Source organism: Lottia gigantea (assembly GCF_000327385.1).
Source record: "Lottia gigantea unplaced genomic scaffold LOTGIsca_33, whole genome shotgun sequence".
Classification (NCBI taxonomy): Eukaryota; Metazoa; Mollusca; class Gastropoda; family Lottiidae; genus Lottia; species Lottia gigantea.
In genome coordinates this window covers 844,205-862,999 of record NW_008709110.1, presented here as the reverse complement: position 1 = coordinate 862,999, position 18,795 = coordinate 844,205, and the positions used below count along the sequence as shown (strand labels likewise).

The 18,795-nt window shown below is 32.0% G+C and overlaps 1 protein-coding gene across 1 annotated transcript; it reads left to right on the top strand.

The window, feature by feature from the left end:
• Positions 1-2,140: 2,140 nt before the first annotated feature.
• Positions 2,141-17,065, top strand: LOTGIDRAFT_232908 (hypothetical protein; the record flags this gene model as incomplete). Its single annotated transcript, XM_009058224.1, has 15 exons — positions 2,141-2,195; positions 2,604-2,924; positions 3,077-3,427; positions 3,582-3,653; positions 4,382-4,693; positions 5,191-5,553; positions 5,860-6,045; positions 8,986-9,273; positions 10,358-10,527; positions 12,585-12,798; positions 13,773-13,927; positions 14,429-14,615; positions 15,146-15,223; positions 15,867-16,163; positions 16,519-17,065. The coding sequence occupies 15 exons, from the start codon at positions 2,141-2,143 to the stop codon at positions 16,578-16,580; spliced, it is 3,111 nt and encodes a 1,036-aa protein (XP_009056472.1). The 3' UTR covers positions 16,581-17,065.
• Positions 17,066-18,795: the final 1,730 nt, after the last annotated feature.

Below are 18,795 nucleotides of genomic sequence, written 5' to 3'. Positions count from 1 at the left end.
ATGATGGTAGAAACATATATTTTATATTTTTCAATTAGTTCATGATGACGACTGTACAATTGCTTAAGGGAAGTCGATTTGGTACATACCCTTGTAGTAGTAATGTAGCTTAATATGTTAAATGCATCGATCTAGCTAAGAAATCAGTGTAGAAATAACATTCTCTAGAGTATCGGACCAATTGAGACGCATATATAAGCCTACTCCATAAACTGGCGAATGTGGAATGTTTCTGCACTTAAAAGGAAAATTGACGATTGGAAATAGAAACATAGATAGTAGCTTTTCACATGAAATAGGCCTATATCAATCATAATTGATTAAGTATTTCATAATGAAAAGTGGTATCAGGTGTCGAAAAGAGTAAGCATACCCTGCCTGTCACCACACCCGCCAATGCTCAACATACACAACGAACACGACAAACATGAAGGATAAAAAAACCCCAGTGATTTCTAGGGAGGGAACTGATCACGAAAGTTATAATTTGGCAAGAATTTTGTTTTCAAACACCCGCAACCATAAGGAATCATTCTGTAACGAAAAGTGACATCAGGTGATCGAGCATACCCTGCCTGGAACCACATCTGTCATTGCTGCTAAACAGGCTTACTACATATAAAATAGGAAGGCAAAACAAACCCTAGTGTAAATTAATTATTCAAACATCTGGTGGCAACTGGACATATTATTGTGATGACAAGATGACTGACACGCCACCATGTTTTAACATAATCCTGAAACAAAAATTACTGCGATGATGGCAGAACTTATTATATTTATATTATGACTGCTTAATTAACAATTAGTACTCTTTTTTTAATCAACCCTTGACGTACATAGCATAATTTAGAATAGTATAATTAACAATGTTGGATACTGCCTATACTGGACATTAAAATAAAGAGAATATGGTCTGATGATTCAAAAATTAGATATCTTCACTGACTCGAACACCTCGAAACGGAACCGAAACGGTCATTATCCTCTTATACTGATAGGGAAATGAAATTACTTCACATCATGTGCACGAAGTTCTTATGGTAAAATTTACAATTGCAACTTTTTATTATATACGCATAAGGATGGATATATGCTATCATTTCAGTGTATATAGTTACTGATTATTGTGCAAATCAATTCATACATTCGGGTTACAGGAAGTAATAATTTAAAGTAGCCGATAATACTTAAAGATAGAAACTGATATCTGGAATTATTATTACGTTAAATCTGTGGTAATTTCGTACGAATGAAAAAAATCATGATTTCAAAAATGTTAAATTTTGCCGCTTCTTGTTTGTCGGTTTGCGATGTGATATGGCCAAAGTCATTTTCCCTGTTAAATAAATGAAACCTCTTAAAAAGTTAGCATGCATATTCTCGTCTATGTGTTTGCTTTCTCAGAACAGCCTTGCCATTGTTATTATCGTCACATTCGACCTAATGTGTTATGCAATTTAAACAATTTTCCATCCCCAGACTTTGATTCTTACGTGATACAAACAGCTGACTTTAAGCTCTCATGTTTAGGAAAGTCATTATTCTACAACTGTACCCCTTTAAGCTGGTTTACCTTATCATAGTTAAAATGAAGGATTGCGAAATAAATTCCCCTGTCTTTTTTTTAATCTTACCCCTTCCTCTATAAATAGTTATCAAATTTATATCTGTTTCTGATCGAATCGATCACAATCTCATATCACAAAGATTTCCTGATATGTTGAAGGGCATTTCCTAAATATTTCACTAAAACAAAAACCACTAATGTAATACGCACTAGTTCCTATTTCAGTAATATTATCCCGGTATTTTCAGGTCTATATATTGGGGCAACACTGAGTCGATATTTACTTGGAATACATGCTCCTCTGTCAAATTCGGTAGCACTACATTTTACAGCGATTGAAGTGTATTGTTAGTCTTTTGAAACACTAAAAATGTACCTATAAATCATCCTTGGATACATTTTCTATTTTTTATTATTATTTATTATTGTATATTATCGTCGCCTCCATTGTTATCGATACATGTATTAATACCGAATCGATTCTTGATTGATGACGTATTGATATTATTCAGGATGTTCCTGGTTGCGTCTTTACTTCTATAATATATCACAGTAATTTAGTTGATCAGGATGTATGGTCGTATCTTCCTTGTCTTCTTTTTAAATGCTTGTGTCGAGTCATTAGGTAAGTAAATTTTTACATTTTCACTTATTTTCAATGAAAAATACACAGAAACCGGTACATCTTGAAATTTTATACCTTGAAATTATATATATGAAATAAGACAACTTAAATTGGTATACCTTGAAATGCTTCACCTTGAGATAATACACTTTGATGACATGAACCCCTTGAACTAATTTGTTAAACATTTACCTGAATTATTATATAATGTTTAATCTATTTTCTTTTCTTTTTTTAAATTATGATCTCAAATTTTACTTTGTCAAATTGCAATTGTATTACAATTTCCGGTATACCTTTTACACCTTTCAAAGATAGAAGTAGGTAATGTTATTGAATTCAATTCAGGCTTCATACCCAAGATCAATAATTATATATGTTAAATTAATCACCATTTTGTTTCTGTAGCTCTAGGGCATAATGGAATGATAACTCGATGTTTAAACAGAAGGAAAGAACAAATATACATCAGTTGTTCAGATGATCATGTAATATATCAACCAGAAATATTCTTGGGTATAAATAATCAATCAGAATGTGGTTATACAACAGGAGATTGTACCGGACTGTCGTATAACCTATTGAAACAGAAGAATAAATGTCATTGGAGAAATAAATGCAATTTCGGCTGGCGAAGAGGGGATGTTATTCTCCGATCGGACGACCAAAAGTGTATTGGAACGCTGCCCAATTATGTTTCGTACATAAATCCAATGTGTGTTCCGAAAGGTATTATATTTGTTATAGATTCAGTTAGTAAATTAAAATAGTTTATACTGATGATTTACTGATTTGGTAAAAAAGAATGAGAAATTAAAACAAAAGATTTACATTTTCCATAGAAATATTTCAGAATATACATCAATATTTCCGTTTTTCAGGTGATGTGCACAACATTTGTAGCGGTCATGAGAAGATACTAACGTCAAAATTTGGTATCATACGCAGTCATAGAGAATATCCATGGGCATATGGTAGTACTTCTTTAAAATGTTCTTCTATAATAGATATTTTACATGGATTCCATCTAACATTAAAACTTGATGATGTCCAAACCCGAAATGGCGACTATCTTCTCATTAGTAATATAGTCAATTCAACGTCAGTGACAATTTTCAATGGTACTAACTGTAGTGGAGATATTTTCAGTATAAATTCGGGATCTGTAGAAATTGATTTCATCTCACAGCCTGGTGCAACGATTGGAAGAGGTTTTGTGATCCAATTTAAACGTATGTATACCTTTATTTAACTCCTGTCAAACGTTTGACAATGATGAAGCTAAACGAAGCTGCCTTTTAGGGTCAGAAAGGATTTGTGTGCCCTTCAAAAGTTGCTGTATTAAAATTCTTTGGGTGAATTCTATGGTATCTTTTATATTTCCAGAAAATAATTTTATTGAAAAATCAAAGTACATCAAACCGTATGCAAAAGCCACATCATCCACTGATGGAGAGGGTACGTATATAGATGTTCTTTACAAATAACCTAAAGGATACAGAATCATTGGTATACTCCTGCATGGAATGTGTATCGTTGGTCCTCAGATGCATCCGTTTGTCGTTCAAAATTTCTGGTAAACTTTCTACTAGGTATGCATCTGGTTGTATTTCAAAAAATAATTATTACAAATCCAGAAGTATTTATGACCCATATCGAAAATCAAAAATATTTGAAGTCGTTGACTTAATTTTCCGAAACGCGTTCATTTGTTTGCTAGTAGACTAATTATTGATTTTAAAACAAAAGTGAAATGATTTACCATCACACAGGGAGGAACCGCATCGAAGGTCAAAAACGCTTTTACCTTAAAGAAATATATGAACGTAGGTCAAATTTGTCATGCCGTTCTGCAATGTCCTGATATAAACAAAGCTATTAGTAGGTGCATATAACCTTGTAGGCAATTTATCTTGAATTGAAATTCGATATTCTCCTGCAATTTAACATGCTGTTGAACTTACTATTGTTTTTATAACAATAAATTCGATTTTTATCACATGTAGTTAACGAATAATTGTAATTGTCCCTAAAGACGTCGGTCTTGCACTTGTGTCACTGCTCTGAGCTCACGTTAAAAAGTCCCATTTAAATAGGGACTCTGTGTAAATAAGTCCAAATAAATAAAATTTTATTGATATTATTTTATACATACCTCTGCATTGAATGTCTCACTTTTCTTGTAGTTAATGGAATTATAGAAGAATGCATGAATCAAAAGACTGATACAATATACATGACGTGTCCAGCTGATCACGTGATCTATAAACCCAAAATGGCAGTGGGTGCCAGTAATTACGGCGTTTGTTACGGGAAACCAGGAGACTGTAGAGGCCAGGTCCACACCATTCTTACTCGACAGAATGATTGTTACTGGAGATCAGACTGTAGTGTATCTTGGAATGGGAACATACCCATTACAATGTTTGCCTTTCCAACCTGCCTTTCGCTAATGCCGTCATACGTAACTATCTCTAAATTTCAATGTATTAGAAAAGGTAAAGTAAATTTCAAATTGTATTACATCTAGTAATGTCATAGTGTAAGATCCGTTTTTGTATAGACTTCAATGAATTTTACTATTTTATTTTTCTACAGCTCTCATCCAATCAAAATTCTGATTTCTTTTTGAGGCACGCTTTAATCACAAAAAAGAGATAACTGGTCGGCTTTCGAAAATTTCTTGCATCGAAGAGGATTCGATGTTATGATGGCACTTGTACGCATCAAAATCCGAACTCAAACTGACTGTCTCTGAGAAACATGTGGTTTTTAAGACAATTGCTGTATTTAAGAATCTAATAATAACAAATAACCGTGTTAGTTTTACTAGATCTATCTGATCAAGATTCAGTCTACATGGTTTCGCAATTGGGTGGAACTGAGAACCAAGCAGATTGTGGACGTTAAAATAAGGAAATGAAAAACAAGAGTTTGCACCAATACTATTCCAAACTTTATCTCGTTGCACTCCATTGATAACTTTGTTTTTCAGATCATGTATTTGATATTTGTAATAAATCCAATTGGGAAATCAAAGCACTTAAGGGTCTCATCAAAAGCCACAACATATATCCTTGGAATTACCAGTCAGAGACAAAAACATGCAGAATACGACTACAAGTAAATGCCAGGTTTGGATTACGACTTTACACTGAAGACTTTGATTTGGATATTGATGCACGGAAAGAACGAGTCAACATTTGGCATGTTACACCTAGTGGTAAACGAATCAAGAAAAAGAAACTACGAGGCCAACAACAAACAGAATTGGTTGTTCAAAGCGGATGTGTTGATATTGAATTTAAAACATCTAACCATACTAAAGCGGGTCGTGGATTTGTACTTGCATTTGAAAGTAAGTAAGAAGCAGCTGCACCATTTCTTCTTGACACTAAGTGATGGGCGAGTGGATAATTGGTTATGGTGGATTGTCTCTTGTGCATATACTATTATTCATTGCAATTGTGAAATAAACTTAATGTTTTTAGAAGATCTCCTGGGCCATAATATATTTATGTCATAAAGACATTTAAGTAAATTTCCTTGTTTACCGTAATACAGCGTGAAAGCTTGACAGATAAATTCAGTTTCAGCCAGGAAATAAGAAATTTGCAATATCACATACATATATCAACTACACGCATTATTATTAATTATTTAGATTACATAGAGATATCCGAGAATGAAGGTGATATTATAAGCGTATCCAATCAAGACGACTGTGGTGGAAAAGCAACCTTTTTCAGAAGAAAATCGACTGCGAGGAAAAGAAAAACTATGGGGAAACTACATAAATCAATTACTATAAAAAAACGTAATATAAAAATGCATCGAATACTGGGAAAAGGTGAGCCCTCTACATTCTCGTGGAAATTCCACAAAACAGGTCATACATGATGAAGAAAATTTGAATAGTATATCTGTAACTTGTCAATATCTAGATAACCGAAACAGCTTCCCAGTATCACCCAATGGATTCCATAATTTTGTAAAGGAATGCATGGACGGTATTTCGATAATTGACTTTCTCAAGCGCACTTGTAACTACTGATCGATGCCTTCCCCCTTTAAAACTATAGAAACATTTATCGACATGTCTATTCTGCTTCAGGTCGTAAGAGGCACCACAGAAGAAACAACAACATAACGTGAAATATTCATTGTATATATTTACTGAATATCAGTGTAAAGAACTAAATAAAACTTTGTTTAGTTTACATGTGTATCATAATTTTCAAACAAACTGATTTGTCATCTTTCTATCACTCTATCTGTAGACTGGCCCGATTGTAACATAACATGTTTTCTATTTTATCCTTATACATATTTAAACTAATTGTCATTTTCTATAGGCCAATAGATAGGATTAAAATAAGTAGAAGAGAATCTTTCGCTTCCTTTTGTCTACAAGATATAATTGTATAATTTGAATAATATCCAGTATACCATAGATGTTATAATTAATTTCCTCTTTTAATAATTCATCTTGTTTGTAATCTAGATTGTAATCAAAGTGTAAAAATTTCGACCCTGATTTAAATGCATACTATATTTCGCAATTTTCTAATCAGGATGTATTTATGTAGTTAAATATAAAATTGTCAGCTTTCTTCTATTGGTTGTATAAAATTATTATGTTATTAAATTTATAAATTTTACTTTGATGTATTTAAGAGCGAAATATTAGTTGGTATGCATAGAAAACCTATTTTAAGGATTTAAAAATTCCCTTTTCGGATCGGAACTTCCTAATCGTGACCCACTTGGTATCCCCAATAATCTTCTATATACACCTATGTCTAAATATATGTTTCAGTCCTCATTTCAACTCCAGCATAAAGTGTAGAATTACATGAATAGACATGTTAGATATATAATAGAGTATATTAATGTTACCTATCCTTGACATACATTATGTCATTATTACTCCTGTTATCAACAATCTATTACTTCAAAAATATCCACCAAATCATTCAATAGACTACCATGAAGATTTCAGTTGTTCTTCTGTTGTTAATAATCTGGATAACAGATGCTAAAAAGGGTATGTACATATTCTAACATTTATTACATTTACATAATAAAATTTCCGGGACCTAATTGTCATTGAACTTATCCCCATCAAACATTTACCTTGAATTCTTACAGATTTAAATTAGCATTCTGTTATATCGTAGGTGGAAATTCGCTAAAATTTATTATAACTGTACACCAAAATCCAGAGAAGATGTCCCTTAACGTTTCTGTACAGTTTAAAGCAAAATAAACTTTTAATGTAAAGAAATATGTCTCCTACTTATTCTGAAGGTTTAAACCACTATCTCAAATATATATTATAATACCATCAATATGGTCAATATTGTTCCTTTTTTTACAAAGTTAAAACCAGAAAAAAAACTTAAATGATTGAATATAAAAAAGAAAGAAATTCTTGTTTAGTTGCACTTTGAAAGTAAATATTGATTTCATAATGTCTATTTCATAGATTATTTCACAAAATCAATAGTTTCTGTCTGTGTAAGAAATTCTATGATCCATAATAATGTGGATCGCGACTTTCTGGAAAGGCCAATCTTTCATTCCACAAGGTTATTATTATTTTACATGGGCATCTACAAGAAATCACAAATCATTCTGTTAAATAAACAGGCATCTAGATATTTAGCAATTGAATATTAGAAGATTGCATTATCAAGTACATGTGGGACAAACAAATTTTCCTCTATTGCAAACAGCAAGTATTTAACTTATTTCTTAAGCTCAACATTACACTTTTTCTGCCTTATTTATAATTAAAATTGGTAAAAGGTATGTGCCGCTTGCCCAACAGCATACAGATGAACAGTCAGTAAAACGCTATCTCTGTTACTTTGTTTGACAATGACAAAAGAATCCGTTACATTCACATAATACATTTAACGTCAAATAATTCTATTCATTAAACCAAAAATTTTAGGGTATTCCCCTAATTCTTCATGTCAGGTATGTTACCTGGTATAGTATTATATATAATTATCTTTCGGGTGATAAGAAGTTCAAGAAGACGCCGTTATTTTATGACTCGAATAAACCTCTGATAAGGGTTTATTTTCTCTTCGCCCTCAAACACATAGTATTCATTTCGGTCAAAGTGATCTTTATAGATAACATGTAGCAATCGTGAAGACTGATTTGCTGAAATACTCGTTTCTGTCATCTTTCAGTCTTTTGTTGAAAACAGAGAAATGATCATTATTAACTACCAACATCCAAGTCTTATCTGTTTCATTAAAATCATCTAAGCAAGAACTTGGGTCATAAGGCAAAGTTTGGTAATAAATTAACTCTTTTGGTTCGATTAAACCAAATATTAATGAGCAGACAACAAAAGAGCCGTTTACATATGCAAGAAATGGTCTTTAACTTATCAAAGATTTTGTATAGTTTTTAATCTGTTGGTTGGTTGATGCTATGTTAAGATTCGCTTACAGCAGAATCTGATATCGCAGACTAATTCTAATCGCAGTGATCAACGCATATGTACATCGTAGATAGTACAAATAGGTAAAGGTCTTAAATGATGAATGATATCGCCTTTTACTCAAGGTTCAAATTACTTCCCTAATTATACATAATCTCTGCGGCCTATTTGTACTGAACACATGACGTCACAATCGCAGATACCAATGAAGCAAAATTGTATTTGCTCAAGTGTTTCTTAAATTAAATACCGGACGCGAAGGCATAAGTGTCCCGGATACAACTCTAACGAACTAAAAAAAAAAACTTTATAATCATTTATTTTCAGATAATTATAAATATACCTTCAGCCAACCTGGAAAGAGTGCTGAGCTCAAATGTCCGGATAATGAAATTATTTTTAATGTAACACTTACCAGTAAAAATACTCAGCATGATTGCTATGGGTTGCAAATAGCAGTTTTAGTTGCAACTTTAAAGTGTTATTGGAAGAATGGTTGCAATATAACTTTAGGAAAGGAAGATATCATATCACAGACACATGGGCCGTCAAACTTGAAGTGTATCGGTAAAAAACCTGATGTCATGCTATATGATTTCTCCTGCATACCAAAGGGTAAGTTCTCACCTAGCAATGAAAGTAGCACCATCAAATTTCGCATATGTCAAATGGAAAAGCGCTCGAAATTAAGTGTGGAATTAAATACAAAAAATTTACTGAATAAATACTGAAATTCTACCCCCCCCCCCCCAAAAAAAAGATCCTTTTTAGATCTTGTAAAAAATTCTTGATATTCAGCACATAACTTCCTGTTTTTTCCCACACTACATAAAGAATTGTTTTTGGTCTTGTTTTTTTTCTTATGATAACAGCAATTAGTAGTAGTAATAAATCTGAAACAACTTTCAATAACAATCTATATTGAAAATTGTTTATTCATGTTTTAGTGATGATTATGTTAAACCACAATTAATTTCTGATTTGATTGCCTCCCCTGTTTGACTGTTAATTGCAACTATATTATAATTGTAATATTTCAGAGACTTTGTCAATCAAATAGCTTCTTCACTGTTCATGAATTATTTAACTTTCCTTGTAATGAATGTAGGAACTCACAATATTCTTAAACAGATCGGAAGCACTGATCTATAGAAACATGCACATGCTGTATGTACTCAATTTCTCTCGTAAATTTCCATATCTCTCACTTTCTATTTGCTTTTCTGGCAGTACCGTCATTACCTTTTATATTAACTTAACAATCGTCCTCGTCCACATGTCTGTCCACTTCAATCGTATATTTGTCCGTCATGTCCATTACTTTTAAAAGAAACTTTTTAACAATTACTAATGGGTGAAGTAAGTATTATGTCAGTGAATTGTCAAGGTTTAGGAGATTCAGGTAAAAGAAGAGATGTTCTGAACTCCCTAAAATCCAAAAACTATAATATTTACTGCCTCCAAGATACTCACTTTGACCGTCTACAAGAAAATTTTATTCAGACCCAATGGGGCTATAACTGTATTTTTCAGTCTTATCGCACCAATGCTAGGGGGGTAGCTATATTTTTCAATAACAATTTTAACTATAAACTACATGATACTTTAACGCTTGAAAACACAATATTGTTAGACATTTCAATCGAGGACACCCATTTAACATTAATCAATCTGTACGGTCCTAATGATGATAACCCAGCATTCTACGACAAATTGTTCCATAATATTGAACATATTGGCAATGAAAATTTTATTATGTGTGGGGATTTTAACCTAGTTTTAAACCCGGAATTAGACAGCAAAAATTATAAACATGTTAATAATCCTAAAGCTCGCGAAAACCTGCTAAAATGGATGGAAACTTATGAGGTAAAAGATAGTTTTAGGGAATTATATCCTTCGCTAATAAGGTACACATGGAGGAAATCAAATCCACAGAAACACGCCAGACTTGACTTTTTTTTAACATCAAATGAGTATCTAAGTATCTTTCAAAACATAAATTTGAAAACAGTTATCGATCAGATTACTCGGGAATTGTATTACAACTAAAATTCAAAAAATTTGTTAAAGGAACGGCATCTGGAAATTAAATAATAGTCTACAAAACAAAATGTCAATATGTCGTACCAGTCTGTAACTTGGAGAACATAGATAAAATACCAAATAATAGGGCCAACACCATTTCTTTCTTGGCTTATAGGAGTAAATGTAGAAAAGAGAAAGAAAAATATATTTCCGACCAAATTAAAATTTTAGAAGACTCAGTAGATGTTTCTGAGTTTGAAAAAATTTAGAAATTGAAACAAGAGCTGGAAGAAATAAGAAACTTTAGGTTAAAGGGACATTTTATCAGGGCTCGCGCTAAATGGATCGAAGAGGGGAAGAAGCCATCTAACTATTTCTGCAGTCTCGAATCTCGAAATTTTGTCAGTAAGCACATCTGTAAATTGGAAAATGACTTAGGTGAAACAATTGACAACCAAGAAGATATTCTAAAAGAAACAAGAAATTTTTATAAAAAACTGTATTCGTGAAGACATTTTTTGAATAGCGATGACGTAACAAACAAATTAAAAAAAACTACCAATTAATACTCTAAGCGAGACGGAAGCAAATGAACTTGAAAAAGAAATATCTCAATCAGAATTGTTAGAATTTTTGAAACTGACTAAAAACAATAAAAGCCCTGGATCAGATGGCTATTCCTTTGAATTTTTAAAAGTCTTTTGGATTGATATAGGACACTTTATATTTAAGGTCCCTATCGCACGGATTTTCGGAAAAACAATTAACTATCACCCAAAGACTTGGAATAATAACATGTATCCCCAAGAAAGATATAGACAAGCGCTTCCTAAAAAACTGGAGACCTATAAGTCTATTGTACATACAAACTAGCTTCTGGATACATTGCCAATCGATTTAAGACAGTTCTAGATAAATTAATTAACAGAGATCAAACCGGGTTTATAAAAGGAAGTTTCTTAGGGGAAAATATAAGACTAATTTATGATATAATGCACTACACCGATTTTCATGATATTCCTGCCCTTTTGTTGTTAATCGATTTCGAAAAAGCTTTCGATTCCATTTCATGGGATTTCATTTTATCTGTGTTAAATATTTTTAAATTTAAATCTTATATGAAAGATTGGATTATTACTTTATGCAACAACTCGAGTTCTTGTGTCCTCCAAAACGGTTTTTTATCTGATTCATTTTATCTTGAACGAGGATGTAGGCAAGGAGATCCATTATCGCCTTATATATTTATTTTATGCGCCGAGATTTTAGCAACTCTTGTTCGAAATTCTAAGGATGTAAAGGGTGTAAATATTGACAATGAGGAGAATAAACTATCCCAATACGCGGACGATACAACTTTTATTTTAGACGGATCACCTGAATCAATAAAAGCCACTTTAACAATACTAGACTTTTTATATCTCTTCCAAACCCTGAGCCAACTCTTATTAATCTCCTCAACACAAAATTTTTCAAATTTATTTGGAACAACAAACCTGAGAAAGTCAGTAGAAAATGTATAAAACAATCTTACAAAAATGGAGGTTTGAATATGGTAGATTTAGATAATTTTATAGTTTTACTTAAAACAACATGGATAAAACATCTCATCCTATCAGAGAGTAAATGGGGCAAATTATTTGAATACAGTACAAGTCTAAAATGCGATTTTATTTCTAGATTTGACTATTCCTATCTCGAAAATTAACTAGACAGTATTAATAATACTTTTTGGAAAAATGTTATCACCTCATGGATCCGAGTAAGGAAAAACATTAGCGCTAAGTGTAAAGCAGACTTAGGGAAAACAGTAATATGGCACAATTCTTCAATTAAACTGCTCAATAAGCCACTATTTTACCCAAGATATTTTAAACACAATATTATTTATATCTCAGATTTGTGGAATGATAGTGGGGGATTTCCCCAATTATAACGATTTTTTAAAACTGTACCCAAGCTTAAAAACAAATTTCCTTGAATATACTACCTTAATTAAAACTATTACGCTATGTACAAACGAAACATTTGAAGAAAAAGAAAATGAACCTCTCGTGCTACTACGTCCTTTTATTCCATTTCACATTCAACTATTGTTCAATCAATGTAAAGGTAGTAGGCATATTTATGATGCTTTAACAGAAAATATTTCGATTAAGTCACAAACCAAATTTGAGGTACTAGAATACAAAGTGAATGATTGGAGCCTAAATTACATTTTACATTTTAATATTACAAAAAATTCGAAAATTAATTGGTTTCAATTACCGCATTTTACCAACAAATACTTTTCTCTACAAAATTAAACTAGTCGAAACTGAATTATGCACCTTTTGTCAAAATAGTCCGGAATCGTTAGAACATCTCTTCTATGATTGTCTATATGTAAAATCCCTATGGGATAAGCTTAAAATTTACCTTTCTGGAACTGTGTTGTCACTAGAAACGATTGTTTTCGGATCTAACTTATTAGGTATACCCTTAAATTGGCTTCTTCTTCATACAAAATTTTTCATTTATCGTTCAAGGATTAATAAAACCAAACCTAACCTAATAGCATTAATAACTATCTCCTAGATAATATCAAAGTAGAACTATATTTATGTAAACACAAAAACGACATGTTTTTAAATGCACAATGGGATAATATTTTAGAAATACTGACAAATTTTGATCATTAACTGAACAGACTCAATTATAAGGAAATGACGGTATGGTACTCTTTCCTTTCATCTTTCCTATACTGTCCACTTGTTTCTGTTTCCATTTCTTTATCTCTCACAAACTCTGTTCAATATATGGCATAGACTATACAACTATATAAAACTATAGATATTGTAAAATTATAATGAATATTAATGTGCTACTTATATTGTATATATTACAGATATCTGTATTGTATATGTTTTGCCAATAAAATTAAAAAAAAAAAAAAAAAAAAACAAAGAAAAACCAGCGAATTCAAAACAGGACTATGTAAGATATAATATTTGAAAATGAATAAGAATTTAGGATCCGATAAGGGCAAGAAATACCTTTGACTTTACCCTAATAATATTTTTATCTTTTGAAAATTTTTATTTCAGACGCCGTAACGAATAGTGTACACCATACCCATGCAGAGGTTAATTCAGCGTATGGTATAATTAAGAGTCATGATATGTATCCATGGAACTACGAACCTAAATCAAATACAAATAGTGTCGGTAGTGCAGTAATTAAAAGACCAAAACGTACTAAGGTATTCTGTTAACGTATACACGACAATCCCCTTCCCCTCCGCTGACCTTTATGATTCCCTGAAACCTTCCTAAATATAAAAGATATATAGAGAACTGGATAAAAAAGGAATTCAAAATTGTTAAAGTTTGTGGGCATTATTAGTAATTTATTGATATGGATAATTGATTCATTAAAAGCTATATTAGATTTCGTAATGTAAATATGTATTGCATGTAATCTGTAGAGCGGAATAACAAGACCAGACAAATTATCGATACGAGTTATCTCCCTTTTAACAAAATATTTTTTTCACTTTAAATCAATTTTTCAATATATATATATATATTATTATAACTTACGAAGGTTTATTTACTTGGATACAATTAAAGGTTGACGATTGATGGTCGGTATAAATATATACAATCAATTTAATATGGCGATTGGTTTCGGATAAAAGTTTAAAAAATGAATTTTTGAATTGATAGCCTATTTAAGTGCCGTGCAATTATAATTATTTCAGATTTTGTACATGAAATATATAAACTATGATGTACATTTTTCCGACATGGTAACTATACCATTTAACACTACTACTGCAGAGCAATGGGATCATGGTTTAAAAGTTATCAAGAATACGAAACTTGTTCATCTTAATTTCACTGTTTACCCTGGAACGAAATTTGGTGGATTCTTGATATGTTATAAGTGTATGTTAATAAGTAGCATTTTAGTTATGATAATTTATAGAAATATATTACGTGATTTTACATTCGTCAAGTTTCGCCAAGCTTACATCGTAGATACTAAATCACAACCTTAGTCGTAGATATTGAATCACAAGCTTAGATCGTAGACACTGATAGTTTGAATTCTAATTGTTAAATGCTGTATAACCCCAATCTTTCATATAGAGTTACCGCTCTTTGCAATAGCTTTCGATGACCGACAAGTCTGAATTGGAGAATGGGATGACTTACGTGCAAAAAGAATACTAGGTGTTGACACGACATACCCTTTTCTTTGCTGTTGATTTGTAAATCATGGGTCAAATAAACAAAATTAGCCATTTGGATACTCCAAAAGGGATCACACCCATCTGTAAAGTGATATCAGACGTCCTTGATCATACCCTGTCCAGCTAGTGACAGACCCAAAAGATCACACTGCAGATCAAATTCAGTAATTTGTAAACATTTACCGTTGTAACTGTATAGAATAAACCGTTTTGACTTTCAAGGGGTACGGTCTACATCAGATAAAGACGAGAAAGATTTTGAAAGTAAACCATGTTACTCTCAAACCGAAAGTACAAAAGGTAAGTCCCAATTACAAAACAAAGTGTTTTCATTCCGTCTTTTTTCTCTGACTAATTCATTAGTTTCTGTTGGAATCAGATACTATTTAAATGACAAATTTGTCTGCCATATGTTAATAATTACATAAATAGAATTGTTCAGGACGATCATGGTATAATTAAAATTAGACCTTACTTCCGTTCGTATTTTATTAGTTTCGTTTCGAATGTTTTATTAGCTGTTAGCTTTGTACGCAACCACTACAGTAAGGTCTAACCCTGTCTTTCTTAACATTTCATTCTGTTAACCTTTACTTGACCTCTGTTTTAACCAATCACGTGGCTGCCCTTTCCAGCCACGGAATAATTCCGAGGCTTATTACACTATCGGACTTGATAAGCTACACTTACATTGATAAAACATTCGAAACGAAACTAATACAATAGGAACGAAAATAAGGTCTAATTTTAATTATACTGCGGCGGCAACCGCTGCTGGATTTCCAAAGAACAAATTATGGCATCACAAGTACTTGTCAGCAAATTGACACCTGAAAACTGAAACGTTAAAAAAAATAGACGAATGGCCACCTCGATATTGGAAAGTGTCGGATACGTGTTGCACTACAGCTAAGAGAAAACTATTCTTTATTATCTTATCTAGGTCCAGATCCAACACATGGAAGTATTACCGGTCCAATTAAACTGACCATAAAGAAACCATGTAAAAGGCGCAAAGGTTGCAAAAAATCTTGGCGAAAATTAAAATATTTAAAGTTTGGAATAATAGAATCAAGCGGAAATGTTCATTTCAAATTCACAACTCGAAGGAAAAAGAAAACTAAAGAATCGAAGGGCTACTTTGATCGTAGTCGTCCATTTTATGTCAAAGCTGGTACACTAAAGAGAATGAAAGAAATTGAAATTGATGTCCCTGACAATACACAAATTTGTTTTGTTTGTAAGTATTATGTACCTAAAAATACAAGAACATCAATTTCAATAGAAAGAAACAACTATATTTTACAAGAATAATCCTTTCTACCAACTGATCCTTAACCAAACCCCTTTGCATTGATTTTACCATTTTTAGATGGGTCCACCGGAATTATGGGTGGAGATGGCTTATTCAAGTTCATCAGACTCTCACACGCCATAGCCATCATTTGTTCTAACTATGTTTTAACTATGGGAACCGTATATTTAAATCCCAAAAATTGTTAAATAGTATTTGTATCTCGTTTTCATTTGACTGTACCAACCTTTCGTGATTCTTGTCAAACCTTTTCATTTCGTGGCATTATTTTATATTTTAGGGGAAGCTACTAAACCTAATGGAAAACCAGTTGATTGTTCCCAAATTGGAAAAGATACGTAGGCAAGATCGAATACGTGATAATATGATATTCGCGACATCAAAACAAGTGGTTCTTCTAGACGTGTTGATATTATATTGATTACTTCATCAAATAACCGCTTATTAACTTTTTTTTCTTTCGATCGATCTTCATTTAAAGGCAATGATTGGGACTGACGTATCGTTTTGGGCCTTAACTTGATAAATATAAATATATCCTTCTGATATTACCTCCATAAATCATATATTCAAAAACGAATTACTGTCCTTTATTCGCCTTTGTCATTGATTGATTACTCTGTCTACAGGTCCATCAAATACCGATTCTTGTTTAATTAGCATTAATGAATTGCCTCTGAGTAATTGCTTAATAAATATCTAAAGGGTGCTGAAATTGAAGAACATTATATTTCCATATAGGCATCGATAAATACGTAAACAAATTCTATAGCAAAATTGAAATGATAATAATGATTTTAGCCTGGCTTGTTTAATTTGTAAATTGCACTACGTTTGTATAATATTGTTTAGTTATTTTAAACTGATTTACCTTGCACTAGACTATCTTATCTAACCACTTTTACTCAGTTATTTCTTTTAATAACATATCTATTTATCCACATAAAATGGTCCGCGGATGCTTATAACAATATGAAATAAGTGCATCCAAAATTTTGACATATTTCTAGAACTTATATAAAAGTAGCAGCGAAGTTTGAATTTTTGTCTAATTAGTTTTTGTTATGAGTAAATTTGGAATTCAAGAGGTAGATTTGGTCTTCGACCAGAGAATAGAGGTACGTTAGTGCTATACTTACAAGTCATAAAAACAACAATTTATTTTCTTGCATGCTAAAATGTTTCATTTCTTCCGCAACACTTATACTTAAGGCGAAGCGGGTCATGTACGTCTTGTCACATGATAAACCAGCGTTTATTTCCCCATAACGATAACAAGATCCACATTCATTCCTTATTTTTACATTGGTTTATCTTTTGTGATAAAATACGCTAAAATGTTCTATTTTGTAATTGTAAAAATACCCGAAACCGTTGTTGATTAATTCACCGATATCTGTCAATCAAGTTCACCGACCCGCCCCTAAAAATATAGTTCTATAAATAGACAGTCTTATTTGGATGATAGAATTATCAAATATTTATTATGCCATTGAAATATTAACAACAATTGTAAATTTAAATAAATTGTAAAATTAGATTAGACTCTAGGTAAAAAAACTTGGGTCAATCCTTGTTTTCGTTTTCGATGTATTCATACGCCTTATTGTCACGTGACAAACTACAGTTATTGGAAAATAAACGCCGGTTTGGCTAACTGTTTTATTGAAGGGAGTGATAGTAGAAATGTAAATATAACCATATGAATAAAAACGCTTTTGGTGTTTAATAGGGGTGCCGGGTTGTTAGTTTTTTTCTTCTATTATGAAGTGATTTGACAAGGGTTAAAGAGGATTTCACTGCAACTACTGCATATCCTAACTATTAACTTTTTATACTTCCCTTCGTTCACATCTAGTATCACATTCACTGAGTAACGCAGCTCAAAATTCAAAGCAGTAATACCACCAAGTCGGAGGCCACGAACAGAAAGTCTGTGAACAATGATAGGCCATAATGTGTGCCATCTTTCTGGGCTCTGTCGTACAATTGAATAAAATTGATCCATTCCGTGATACAAATAAAGATGGCTATAGCACCAAAAAAAAGCTTGAAACTGTGAAGATGTCATGACAATCTGAAATAGAATTAAAGATGGAAGTTGGAATGAAAGTCGATCATTTTATCTAATAAAAATAAAAAGCGAATTGACGTCGTGACTTTATTTTGACAGTGTACAATTCAAGAAAAGACATACAGTTTTTTTTCGCAAACCAGCCCCACTGCATAGCCTACTTGCAACATTCTCTTCGTTGGTCATGCCTTTGGTTGAAAAGATAAACGTAATTAGTTTTTTTTTTTTACTCCATGTAATTGGATTGATCGAAGCTTTTGGGTTTTTAGAACAGAAAGACGCATTCGAGTCAATTTATTATAGACATTATTATATAACATTTATTGTATTTGAATGTTATTTCAATGAACGGTAATAATTGCATATTTGCATTAGACCCCCGTAACCAAGGAACCTTTTAATTGAAGTGGACATAAATTACTGTAGCATGGATTTATTTGTATTATTCTATTTTCTGTTTTTGAAGTAGTTGACATAATGTTT